Source organism: Panthera leo, chromosome D2 (genome assembly GCF_018350215.1).
Source record: "Panthera leo isolate Ple1 chromosome D2, P.leo_Ple1_pat1.1, whole genome shotgun sequence".
NCBI classification, from domain to species: domain Eukaryota; kingdom Metazoa; phylum Chordata; class Mammalia; order Carnivora; family Felidae; genus Panthera; species Panthera leo.
The window spans coordinates 55,074,900-55,088,272 of NC_056689.1; the positions used below are offsets into that span (position 1 = coordinate 55,074,900).

At 43.3% G+C, this 13,373-nt stretch overlaps 1 protein-coding gene across 1 annotated transcript in view; it reads left to right on the top strand.

The window, feature by feature from the left end:
* Positions 1-3,154: 3,154 nt before the first annotated feature.
* Positions 3,155-13,373, top strand: part of DNTT (DNA nucleotidylexotransferase) — a 30,324-nt gene continuing 20,105 nt past the window's right edge. Inside the window, exon 1 of the mRNA XM_042908141.1 lies at positions 3,155-3,357. Within this exon, the coding sequence (XP_042764075.1) occupies positions 3,155-3,357 (203 nt within the window). The remainder of the gene's footprint in view (positions 3,358-13,373) is intronic.

A 13,373-nucleotide genomic window follows, 5' to 3' on the forward strand; every position in this document is an offset into this window, starting at 1 on the left:
TGTACAGTGTGGTCCTTCTCTTGAGCTTCTCCTCTAGCAAGTGCAGGGCTCTCGTCCTCCATAACCTCTGCTGTGGCTTTAGTGCAGATGCAGTAACATCCCCTTGATAGGGAGTCTCCAAAACTAATCAATACCTTGATCCTGGGCGTAGCAGGAACAGGGAAGCTGCCCCCAATTCCCCTGTGCTCCCCTGCATTTCCAAGCCCTGATGCATTTAGGTGGGGCCATGTGACTAGTTCTGACCAGGGCTATAAACAGCAGTCATGTATATCATTTTTGAGACAAAGCATTTAATTGCTAATGCAAGACCCCCAGTGCCCTCTTCTCTGCCACGGTGACCAAGACAACCTCATAGTCCAAGTAGTCCAGGTACAAAAATGTGAAGCTTCCATCAGTCTGAGTCTTGAGTGAAGGAGAATCCTCTACCCAAAAAATGTCGTTAGAGAAAATAAACTTGTGTCGTGTTAAGCCACTGAGATTTGGAGCTGACTGACCCCATACACTGGACCAAGGGTGTGCTCAACACCTGGTGCAAATAGTTCCAGAAAATGATGGTTCAGTAAGAAGAAATTAATCAATTCTTGCCGTTAGCAATGCCAGTGAGAATAACAATAGCAATTGACCTTTGTACAGTGGTTCATGATTTCCCAGGCACTTTCGTGAGCATGATTTAATTTAATTCCTGAAATGATGAGACTCTCATGCTCAGCCCCGTTTTAAGGTGAGGCTAAGGGGCTTCACGCCTCCCTTCCTCCCGCCATGACAATGGCCTCAGCTCTCATAACTGTCATCCTAGCACGGGTTACATGATACCCCTGGAAGGGACCCTCAGAGGCAGGAAAAAGGACGCAGACGCCACAGATCCCCTCCCCAGATTCAGCTTCAGTAAGTTATCTAAACCAAGCAGGATAACACAGCCCCGTCCATTCCTCAGTGGGGTCTTGCCTGGTAGCGAGATAGGATTTTACACAAAATGTAAAAGCGTTTGTCCCTCAGCCCTGTGTGTAATTAGCAGAAAACACAATCCATTGCCATTTAGCTTACTCTGAGCAACCTCCTACCTTTGAATCATAGCTTGCATAAGGCCACCTGGTATCAACTCAAGGTAATTTTTCTAAGTTGTCTGTGTTTGTGGTGGCAAACGTGACTCATGTTTATTATAGAGAATTGGTAAACACAGAAAAGCACAAATAGAAATCATGCATAAACCCTACAACCAGCGATATCTACTATTATATTAAGCTTGCCATATACTTCTCTAGTCTTCTCTTTCAAAACTGATGTCATACAGTAACTATTATTTTATACACTGATTTTACAATTATTAGATTGTGAACGTTTGCCCATGTTTTACAATATTTCCTTATGACATGGTCTTAGTGGCTGCGTAGGGTCCTGTCATACTTTATCACCTCCTGCTGTTATTGGACATTCATGGTTTGTTTGTTTTTTTAAGTCTTCTCTGTAAAATGTTGTGATGAACCTCTTAGTGCATTCATATTTATGTGTCTCTCTTTCTCAAAAAAATGGAAATGCTGGCTTAGGGGATTTGGACGTCTTAAAGATTTTTGTTGTTGTTGGAGTTCCTTTTAGAAGGAGTATACCTCCAGCAGTGTAGGTGGGTCCTCATTTCCAGTGCCTCATTTAATTGGACAGTGTATCAGTTAGGGTCCAGCCTTGGACTTAGTCCCTCTAGTGCCTCCTACTGGTAGAGCCTAGCAGGGAGCCCGCTGACCTTGAGAAACGGCATTTACGCAGTCCCACCCCCAACCTCATAGAGCCCAGGAGAGAAAGGTGGATTTGGGGCTGATAGACAATAGCCTGATAACCAGACAGCCATCATCGCATTTAAAATTTTTGCTGGTGATCTTTTCAATACCAGTGATTCAAAGCAGATTAAATAAGACAGTGGTTAACATCATATTTTGTTGATTTAATAGTTTTATAAAACATATAGATCTGATTTCAGATCGAACTGGTTCTTCTCTAAAAACAAAACCTCAAATTACTACCAAATGACATTTATTTGAAGTGCTTCCTCTGTGCCAAGCAGACAGATCTGAGTTCAACTTAGCTTGATAATTTCCTACCCATAACCATTTATTAGCTCTGTGACCTTGAGCAAGTTGTTTACCTCACTGGGGATGCCAACACCTACCAGGCAGTGGTATTATGAAAATTCAATCAGCTAAGGCTTATAGATGCTTGCCCTGGCCACTTGGTAGATGGTCAAGAAATAAGATTTATAAAGTATATTGATGAGAGACACTAATTTTTATTTTGCACATAAAATTATGAAAATGTCGTTTTATGACAGCAATCTCATGTAAAGATCATCCCGTTCCATCCCAAAAGATCCAAGTTTAGAGTTACATAATAGACTATTCTCCAGGCAAACTTAATCCACTGAAAAAGCTGAGATATATAACATTTGGAGTCTGAAAACCTGAGTTCAAGACCTGGTTCTGCCTCTTTACTCTATGATGTTGAGTCAACTGAGACTTGGTTTCCTCACTTACAAAATGCATCAACATAGCTAAAGTGTCCATAATGAACAAATTAGCTCATAGAGCAACGTGGAGGGATCTGAAAACATAGTTTTGAATAAAAAAGTGATCAGCAGAATGAGAAACTTAGCAATGCCATTCACGTAAAATCAAAACAACTGCGTGCATCGTATAACACCCACACAACCTATAGAAATCCAATGTATTATAATGATTGCCCAAGAGAGGAAGAGAACCAAGCAAGTTGGAAGGTTAAAAAGGAATAGACGACAAAGACAAGAGGGGCCCGAATGAATAAATGAACAATAAATAGATAGGTAGATGCTAACATGGGAATAATAATGCTTCCCTACCTTCCTCACAAGGTTACTCTGAGGATCTGGTGAGATTATACATAGGAAAGCGAAGTTAACTTACTGTTTCCATTATGATCTCCACATTGAACAAATGAGTTGAACGGAGATAAAAATTCTCCATTGCTCTTCAGCAGGAAGCTATCACCAGGGCAGGGCCCAGGAAACCCTTCCCTGACATCAGAGTCTGCCAGTAAGATGACATCAGAGCTCTTCATGAAGGAGGGCGGGCTCTCTCTCACTTCTGGAGACACCGATCGATGGCACAGGCAGAAGCATCAGAAGCTTCTTCCCATGGATCCTTTGCAAATGGCCCACTCGAGCCCTCGGAAGAAGAGGCCCAGGCAGATGGGTGCCTCAATGGTCTCTCCTCCGCATGACATCAAGTTTCGGGATTTGGTTCTCTATATTTTGGAGAAGAAAATGGGAACCACCCGCAGAGCCTTCCTCATGGAGCTGGCACGAAGGAAAGGATTCAGGGTTGAAAATGAGCTCAGGTAGGACCTCACTGATTTCATTTTGTGAATAGGCAGGGTTTTTGTGAATAGCTTCTTTGGAACCCAAAGAACCTGTGTCTTCTTCCACATATAGAAGAAGTGCTATTTCTCCTGGGAAAGTAGGTTTGAAATCAAAGAACACATTCAAGCCAACTAATTAAAGGAAATAAGATGTATAACTGATACAATTATATTGAAACTAGTTGGCACCAAAAGATAAGGTGGTTTCTTATTTTTCTGTTCTTTTGTTTTTGCCTTTCACCATTATGAGATGAGGTATCCAGGGATGATAACAGAAATATAATTGGAAAATTTAATGCAGAAACCACTCAGTTTTGTTCCTGACCAAACTGAACAAAACGCTATTGAGTTCAATCAAAAAATTCAGCTACTCACGGCACCTGGGTGGCTCAGTAGGTTGAGCATCTGACTCTTGGTTTCGGCTCAGGTTGTGATCTCATGGTTCATGGGTTCAAGCTCCACATGGGGCTCCGCACTGACAGTGCAGAACCTGATTAGGATTCTCTTCTCTCTCTCTCTCTCCCTCTCTCTCTCTCTCTCTCTCTCCCTCTCTCTCTCTGCCCCTCCTCTGCTTGTGCTATCTCTCTCTCTCTCTCTCAAAATAAACAAACTTAAAATTTTTTTTAGCTACTCTGAGGCAGAAAGAATGGTTTGGTTCTTTGACAATTAAGCTAAATATCTGGCTGTGGTGAGGTGACCAGTGTCTGTGATGGGCTAGGATGAGTGACTGCAGCTGGCTCTCCATAGGCACCCAAATGTGACCTTGATCATGTTTTTCTGAAGAGCAGTCCCAGCGGGGTTCACGGAGCTAGGGGTTCTGGTTAAAGGTTCAAGGACAGCTCTGTCCAGGGCTGCTAGACATGGGGCCGAGTGATGAGGTCAGAGCTCAGACAAAAGGACAACTCTTTGGGTCATCTACACTTGTTTGCTCATAATCCCGTTCATTGCAGCAATTAGCCTTGTGGTTCATCTAACCGGTCTCCACTGGATGGAAGAGAAGACAAAACAAAATCCAGAAACAAATGGTATTAAAACCTTGAAATGAGTAACTCCAAACAGAACGGCCACGGGGCTTGCAGTGGGTAAAGAATGACTAGCACAGTTGGCTGGCCTTGTTTGTCCAAGGAATAGATTGACCACAACTTTCCTGGGAAAAACTGTAAGAATTCTAAGTGAAAAGAAATGTTTTACTTTAAAAATAGTCTTTGATATTTAAAAATAAAGCTGACAAGCATTTCCTGCTGAAGAAATGCCAGCTTCATATTGCTAGAGAAACACAAGACAAAAGTCAGTAATAAGATACAGTAATTTCCAAAGTACTCATAATTCATATGAAGAGTCAATGTCACAGAAACATTTTATTTTATTTTATTTTTTACTAAAATGCCCTATTCAGAAATTCCTGAGTCTCCCATGGTCTCTCTCCCATCTGATTTCTCTTTACATGAACTCCTTTCCCCCCTCTGCCTCTTTTTTTTTTTTCTTTTTAGCCCCCTATCTCGTTTGGGATGTTAAGCTCCAAATCTCAACACTCCTTCCATGAAATTGTAGATTTCATCTAACTGTTAAGTCTACCCAATCTTACGGACTTACATAAAATGTTGGAATTGGGGGAAGAAAAGATGACATAGTTAAAGAGGGCAAACCCCGGAAATTAAAAAAAAAAAAAAGGAAATTGGAAAGCAGAAATGAAAAGCCTTTGCAAATATGGAACTGCTTTTTGTGGTAAAGAAATTTGACAAGGGCCAGGCAGGAAGGCGACAGCCAGATGGTCAAGGTACCACTTACACAGAAAGCTCTCTCAGTGGAAACGGCCATACTTCCAGCAAGGGCTGACTAGTCATGGACACAGCTACGAATACAGACATGGTGGCTCGGGCAGGTAGTTGGGAAGACACAGGAGGCAGGTTTCTTCTTTTGGCAACAGAGCCAGAGAGGCAGTTCTGTGTCCCCAGATGCTTGCTGCCAAGGACCAAGCCCGGCTGCTCAGGCAACAGAGGAAACTGTGCAGGGTGAGCTAACTGCTGCCAGGCATGTGATGGTGAAGCTACCAGGCTGACAGCCCAGAAGACACGTTAAATGCAAACGTGTTCTATGGACAAAAATAAACCACAGGAAGTAGAAGTCCTAGCTCTCAAACGGAATTTCTGTACAGAGATACATAGACTGTAATTGGGAGAGACAATAGAAATTATGGCCGGGGAACATCTCTAGATAAGAAATCTAGAGAGCTCCAGTTCTGGCTCTGACCCTTTCCAGCCACGTGGTGGGGAGCAAGACCCCCTCTCTCCTCTCTGCCCTTGGTTTCCTGAAAAATAGTCTGTTCTGAGGTAAGCACCAAAAGTGATGATGGATGTCAATGTGCTTTGGTGAAACAAAACAGTTATACAGATGTGAAGTGTGATTGTTTTCTTGCTAATTGGCTGGATCCATTGACAGTAAAACCCTAAGGAGAGGAATTGAACTAGGTCAAATGATATAAACAAAGAGAACAAAGACAGGAAGGAAAACCATCAAAATGTTGTGATTATCTTGTGAGGAAGGGTATAGTAGGAAGGAATTATGGTTGCTTTTATTTTCTGTGTTTTCCAAATTTTTTATGGTAAGCATATATTTTAAAAATAAAGTTAGTTTCTATACGAAAGGATACTTCTCATTAGTGAAGCCTATCCTTTCTCTTTCTAGTACATAAGATTCAAAGAAAGAGAAGATGTGTGTGTGTGTGTGTGTGTGTGTGTGTGTGTGTGTGTGTGTATTATATATATTATATATATAGGGAGCAATCTCCATAGTTTCTAGCACATTCTTTGGCTGCCAGGAGGATTACATTCGAGGAAACATCTGATTCCTACTTTACCTGGACCTGAACACATAGCTTAGAAATGGTGTGCCTCAATCCATTGAACTATCTGGAGCTATTTCATTCCCGAGCATACGTGCACTGTATCCTTATATATGGAATGAGTTCCACTAATATTATATCTTATATTAATGTTATATTTCAGAAAACATGCTATTCAACAACCATTCGAAGCTGGATCTTAAAATAGAAATCAGGGGAGATGTCAAGTCATTTGACACATTTTGCACATTCATGAAAAAGATACTGAGTTTTATTCCATAGTCAATATCCTAAATTTTAGAGCAACTTCATAATCCTTACATTATTTAGGATGAGCCAGAGAAGGATGAGAATCCAGTGCTTGTCATGTTCTTATTTCACTCCCTGGTTCTAATACTTTGAGCTGTTTTAAAACTCTGTCTTCGACCCTCCTCCATGAACTCATTAGTTAAGTTTACTGTGTCTTGACCTAAATCACTGATGTTGAAGAAGAAAGGGCTGTGGCTAAGGAGGGTCGCTTTCCGGGGTGACACTACCCAGTAGTTTAACACTTTCTCAGTTCCGCTGTTGGAGCAGTAGAAACCCACCGGATGGCACTTTTGTCCTGCTTAAACATCTTAATTTGTCCACAAGGGTATCTTTGGGAAGCATTGTCTGTTGAAAGCAAGATATACCCCAACCTTGAATCCCTCCTCCCTACACCTCTCTGCATCCAAGACCGAAGACCCCTGGAAACCCTCCTAGAGGACAGAACTTCCTCCCCAGAACATGGGTGGGATCAGTGGTGAAGGGTTGGTCCCAGCTCTGCCACTTGGCTTTACATCTTATCCAATTACTCCTCCCTGGCTCCATAAGGGCAAGGGCATCTTAGGGGCCATCCTGTAGCTCATTCTCAGAACTTTGACAGTTTTCTGATACACAGTAGTTTCAAGAAATATTTGCTCAGGGGCACCTGGGTGGCTCAGTGGGTTAAGCATCTGTCTTTGGCTCAGGTCACGATCTCACGGCTCGTGAGTTCGAGCCCCGCATCAGGTTCTGCGCTGACAGCTCGGAGCCTGGAGCCCATTTCGGGTTCTGTGTCTTCCTCTCCCTGTGCCCCTCCCCTGCTCGTGCCCTGTCTCTCTCTCAAAGATAAATAACAAAAACATTAAAAAAGAATATTTACTCAAAGAATAATTTGACAAATATAAAACCAGACAAAGGAACTTGTGATTACCAAGATTAATTGTTGTAATTAAATTATTTTTCAATGATGCACCAGTATTACTTTTGTAATCAGCAAAATACTAAAAACTTTATAAATTCAAGGACATGCATTGGAAGCTCCAGCCCTTCTCTGGTCCAGATTACCTCATGTTTCAAAATCTGTGGATTTTAAATTCATGTTCATAATTTCATTTAAGGTGGGACCAAAAAAAAAAAAACCCAAAAACAAAAAAACAAAACAAGGCAAGACCCCTTCAGTCTTAAGTATATCAGGGCTGGAAATAGAAACCTATCTACTGGTGATAGTATAAGTGTGGAACAAAACCAAATAAAACTGCTTCGATTTTTCTGTTTCTGGGATTCTGAAACAGATCAGTTGCTAAGGGAAATTGGCAGGAGGGTTTTTAAGTGGTATTTAGCTCAGTTTAACTGTAAATTACTATTTAAAGTCATTATGTATAAGATAAGTCCTACATCAGATGGGAAGAATTGGGAATGACCTCTCTGGGGAAAGAAAACAATTTTAAAGACAAAGATAAAAGCAGGTGACCATCCGTGAAGACTGTGGAAGTCAGAGTGGGGGTCAGTCTGTCTCCAGGCCAAGAAGGAGGGTCACCTCTTTCTTCATGAAGCATTTTTCTAATTATACTCAGAGGCAAGACCAACTAGGAAAAGAAAGATGGGAGCAGTGAGGAGGTAGATACCAGAAAAAAAAATCAGAACCAAAATTTGTGAGTGAATGTCCTAACTCAGGGCTTTCTGAACATCTGAGGGCCACATTCATGATTGTTATAATCATGTATGTTTTACCACATATGTTACTATATACTTAACGTGTTTCTTCTAATTGCCCCTAAGATGAATTGTTAAAAATAATTTAGCCTTGGGGTGCCTGGGTGGCTCAGTCGGTTAAGCGTCCGACTTCGGCTCGGGTCATGATCTCACGGTTTGTGGGTTCGAGCCCCGCGTCGGGCTCCATGCTGACAGCTCAGAGCCTGGTGCCGGCTTCCAATTCTGTGTCTCCCTTGCTCTCTGCCCCTCCCCCACTCACGCTCTGCCTCTCTCAAAAAAAAAAATAAACATTAAAAAAATTTTTTAAGTAGTAATAATTTAGCCTTGTCCTAAGGAATAACATAAAAACCATGAAACTCATAAAAAACATGAGTCTGATATGCATAAATTTAAACATGTAGATATAAACACATATGCCTTTTCAGTGTTCAGTTGTGTACCCGCTAAAATTCTCTCACGTACCTTCAGAGCAATGAGTACCACGCTGGGAAACTCTGGTACCATGGATCCCAGAGTCCAGTGTGCAGGAAAGAGAGATTTTCTCTTCAGCACCATCTCTCAAAATGCGGTTCTCGGGCTGTGAGGTCGTCTTAGAATGTGGTGGCCCCCAAGGAGAGGCAGGGACGATTTTCCCTTTGCTTGCATCTGAGAGGGCTTGTGACTGCTTCAACATAGTGACACCGCGTGACTTTTGATGCTGGGTCATAAAGGGCCCTGGGGCTTCTGCCGCTCCCTGGATCTGCTAAACAACCTCATGTAAGGAGTTTGAGTCCCTGGCGAGAGGGGCCACGCGAGGGTGCTCAGGCTGATAGATGCGGCCCAGCCCACCTCCCTGCCATCCTCACCAACGTGCCAGATGCACCGAGCCACAAGGAACATCACGCCTCCACCGGCACCATACCCAACAGCTGCCTGAATTCTGAATCCTTCACCCCAAATTGTGAGTTATAGTCAAAGCGTTGCTTTTTTTAAAGCCTCAAACTTTGGCATAGTTGGTTATGCACCAATGACTAACCGGAGCTGACTAGGCCAGAATTACCAAGGGAGCACATTCCCGGGCTCTGGGTAAGATTTACTGAATCTGAATCTCTGCTCATAAGGCCCAAGCATCTGAATTTTAACCCCGCTTCTTGGATGTCTCTGGTGGACACAAGTTCAGTTCCTTTAGAGCTGTGGATAATTAATTCATGAATTCATTCCACCAATGGTCTGTCTATTGACTGTTCCCTGTGGCAAGCTGAGGGACAAATCCTAGTTCAGAATTGTTATAATTGGTTCAAGCCCTCCGAAACTTAGTCCAAGACATTAGTGATTGGCCCTGGCTAAGGAACTAGGTGTACTTAAAGAACTGAATTCATGGACATTTCAGGAACAGCCATCTCAGCAGAACCTTGGAGTCTTTGGAAGGGGCTGGGGTCACTGCCCAAGGCTTCCGTCACTTTTATTTGTTTATTTTAAATTTATTTATTTTGACGGAGAGAGCACGGGCAGGGAAGGGGCAGAGAGGGAGAGAGAGGATCCCAAGCAGCCTCTGCATTGCCAGCTCAGAGTCTGACGTGGGGCTAGAACTCACGAACCATAAGATCATGACCTGAGCCGAAACCAAGAGTTAGTCGCTTAACCGACTGAGCCACCCAGGTGCCCCCTCCTGTCACCTTTTAGTATGTGAAGAAAGCCCAGGACTCTGGGGCCCAGGCAGGTACCACCTCAGTCCCAGTGCCAGGTTTTGGCCTTGAAAATGACATTCATGTGTATTTTTCCCCCCTTCAGTAGAATGTGATGATAGAGGGTTCATGACAGAAAATGGGAAAATATAGAAAAAAAAACTTGAACAGCACCTCACTCAGGGGTCTAACCACAGTCTAGTGGAACGTTAAGAGATTGCTTGAGTCATGCACAGCTGGGTTTGAATCCTGGTTTCACAGAACCTCCACAAGCCTTGGTTTTCTCATCTGAAGTTATATATCGCCCACCTCGTAAGACTCTTGTGAGGATTAAGTAAGAATATACACGTGTGTGTGTGTGTGTGTGTGTGTGTGTGTGTGTGTGTGTGTTTATTTTTTCTAATGGTCTGGAGTATTTCTCTCCAGTCTTTTCTTGGGGGTATGCCTGTACATTATATTCTTTGTGGATCCTTATCCAGCACTCCTCCCTCCGCGTCCCCGGTAGAGGGACTGTCTCTGGTAGAGGCAGGGCCGTGTCCAGAGACATCCCCGGTGAAGAGACAGTGGTGGTGCAGGAGGGATGGTCAGGGTGGATGGTGAGGGGCCCGAACTTGGAAGGTGAGCCCCGGGGCTCCACCTCAGCATATCCTCCTCTCTGCGAGGTTTAGGAAAACTCAGAGCTCAGAGAGCCTGCCAGCCTCCCCGTGGCTTCTCCATGTTGTTGTGTAGCTATGGCAACTGTTCTTTCAGATTTTCTGGGACAGTTCTGCGTGTCTTGCAGTCTCACTGCGGTCCATATGCCGTTGGACGAAAGGCACCAAACACAAATTCCGTGCAGCAGCAGGGACACTGTGGCCAATAGGAACTGGCCTACAGAAAGTGTTATTGCCTCTCTGTTTCTGCCCTTCGGAGGGAATCAGGGTTTTTTACTATGATGTCACCCTTCCAGATGTTATTCCTTCTGTGAAAAGGAGCAGCACTCTCTACAGCCATGGAAAAAGCATGAAGTCACAGAGGGGTCGTTCAGTTTAGTACTGCACACGGGTTTTGGATTAAAATAGAACAAAACAAAGGTCTATCTAATCCTGCTCCACCAATCATCAGCTGGGTGAATTTTTCATGTCCCCAAGGTCTCTTCTCATCTTAGATGGGGGTGAAATTACCTACCTCACAGCATTGTTGACAATTAAATGAGGGAATGCATGAAATGTGCCTGCCACGGTGTCTGGCCAGTAATATTCCAATATTATTAATATTTCCAATATAGGCATACTCAGAGCAGAGAGAAAATTGCTCTACCAGCAAACAGACAAAGAGCTGCCACAGCACAGCACTGAGAAATTGTCAGCAGAACACATGGGAGGCAGTGGCTCTCCCAGGAGCGCTGATGCCACAGGCTCAGAACTGACAGTGAACAAACACAGTCAGAGACCGTGAATGGTCTGCGAAGGGCACGTGACAAGCCCAACACAGGAAGCACATTGTAGTCCAGAGCCAGGTGGCCACGAGGAGTCCATCGGCCAAACTCAGGCAACACAAGAAGACAGGGAAGGTAGACTGGGCTAGAACAGACAGTATTCTCTAGACAGTGTTCCTTAAGTGATTTATGGTGAAGGACCAGTTTTCAAAAAATTCACCGCAGATCAATGTTTTTATCAACAAACAAAAAACAAACAACGAAAAATAAGCTACTGTGATGGTGTCGAACTACCATTAAAGTTTCTAAATGCTGACTTTCGATTTCTGTGCTTACCTTGTGGGAACCAGTGACAAGCAGTCCCGAACTCTGAGTAGCTCTGTGTGAGTGGCTGAAGAGGTCCTATTTGATTGTGTGCGTGTGTGTGCTCTATTGTTGTTGTTGTTGTTGTTTTGTTTGCCAATTGCTTAATGAGCAGGGGTTGGAAGTTTAAATCAGTCTTTTTCCATAGGATGTTTGGCCTGTCATTTACAAATATGCTTATATTAACTCTGTAAGAAATGCATGTGGTTCTCATCCAATAGTGTGAGCTCACACATTACCACATGGCCCCAAGGAAAGCAATAGTGGGGGTGGGGATGATAGGAGAGTGGATGGTGAGGGGCTTGAATTTGGAAGTTGAGCCCCAGGGCTCCTCCTCAGCATACCCTTTCCCCTTGAAGTTTAGACAGAGCCTTAATAATAATAATAAAAATAAATATTATACTACAATTAATAATAATATAATAATGAAGTTTCCCTCCAAAGGGCAGAAATCTAGATGGAATAACACTTCCTTTGTAGCTCTATTAATCCTTTTGTTGTCTTCTTAAAGTCTTCACATAAACGATCTTGCAAGAAGCTTGTTATAAAGAATTTTTGGAATGATGTGGACCTAGAATAGGGATGCAGAGAGTTGCCTTCTCCCAACTCTTGTCAGATGTGGTTTCACCACGACGTACTTCTGCTTGGCCCGCTGCACATCCTGCCATCCAGATGGTCTCAGCTCTGGCCCCCAGCCCCCAACCCTCTCCCCACGTCAGACTTAGATTCCAACTGTCAACCGGACATTTTCACTTGGACCTCTTGCCATCCTTCAAATGCAGCATGCCTGAAATAAATTTCATTTCCACTGTCCCCCAAAGAACCGCAACTTCTGAAATCCCTATTTCTACCCAAAGCGCTCTTACTTTCCTGTATGAATACGGGAGAGTAATAGTTGACTCTGTTCTCCACTTCAGCTCTTGCAGGTGAACTGAAACCAGAGGTCCCTCTTATCTCTTTTGCCTTCCTTCCTGGTGCTACAGGAGCCAAACTGGGTGAGAATTATCCAGCTCCCAACCCTCCCACCCATCACTCTCCCCTCCAAACCATTGTGTGGACCAGATTATTTTTTTTTTAAAGGGGGACAATTTATTATTTTTTTAATTTTTTTGTAATATATGAAATTTATTGTCAAATTGGTTTCCATACAACACCCAGTGCTCATCCCAACAGGTGCCCTCCTCAATACCCATCACCCACCCTCCCCTCCCTCCCACCCCCCATCCAGATTAGTTTTTAATTTATTATTATTTTTTTTACTTTATATAATAATCTGTATTTTTTTCAATATATGAAGTTTATTGTCAAATTGGTTTCCAAGATTAGTTTTTTTAAATAACATAGTGATACTATCACTGTGTCCTGCTCACGAAAGCTTTCACTGGTTCCACAACCCCAGAAAATAAGATCCAACCTCCCAAATGAGGCTTCTAAGACCTTCTGTAACCTGGTTGGCCCAACCGACTCAGCCACATCGACAACCACTTCCCAACATAAACTCTTCACTCTGATCCAGGCCATTCCCCTACTTTTCTTCTGGCCCCTGAACCTTTTCTTCCAGGAGGGCCCTAAGTTCTGCCATCCAGGTGCCTATCCCTCCCATTCCATCAGTGGACACAAAACCCTCCTTCCACAAAGCCAGCCAGCCTCTCCCAGCTCACACCGGCTCACACCAGCTCTTTTCCTTCTCTGCACATCACTTGCAGATTTT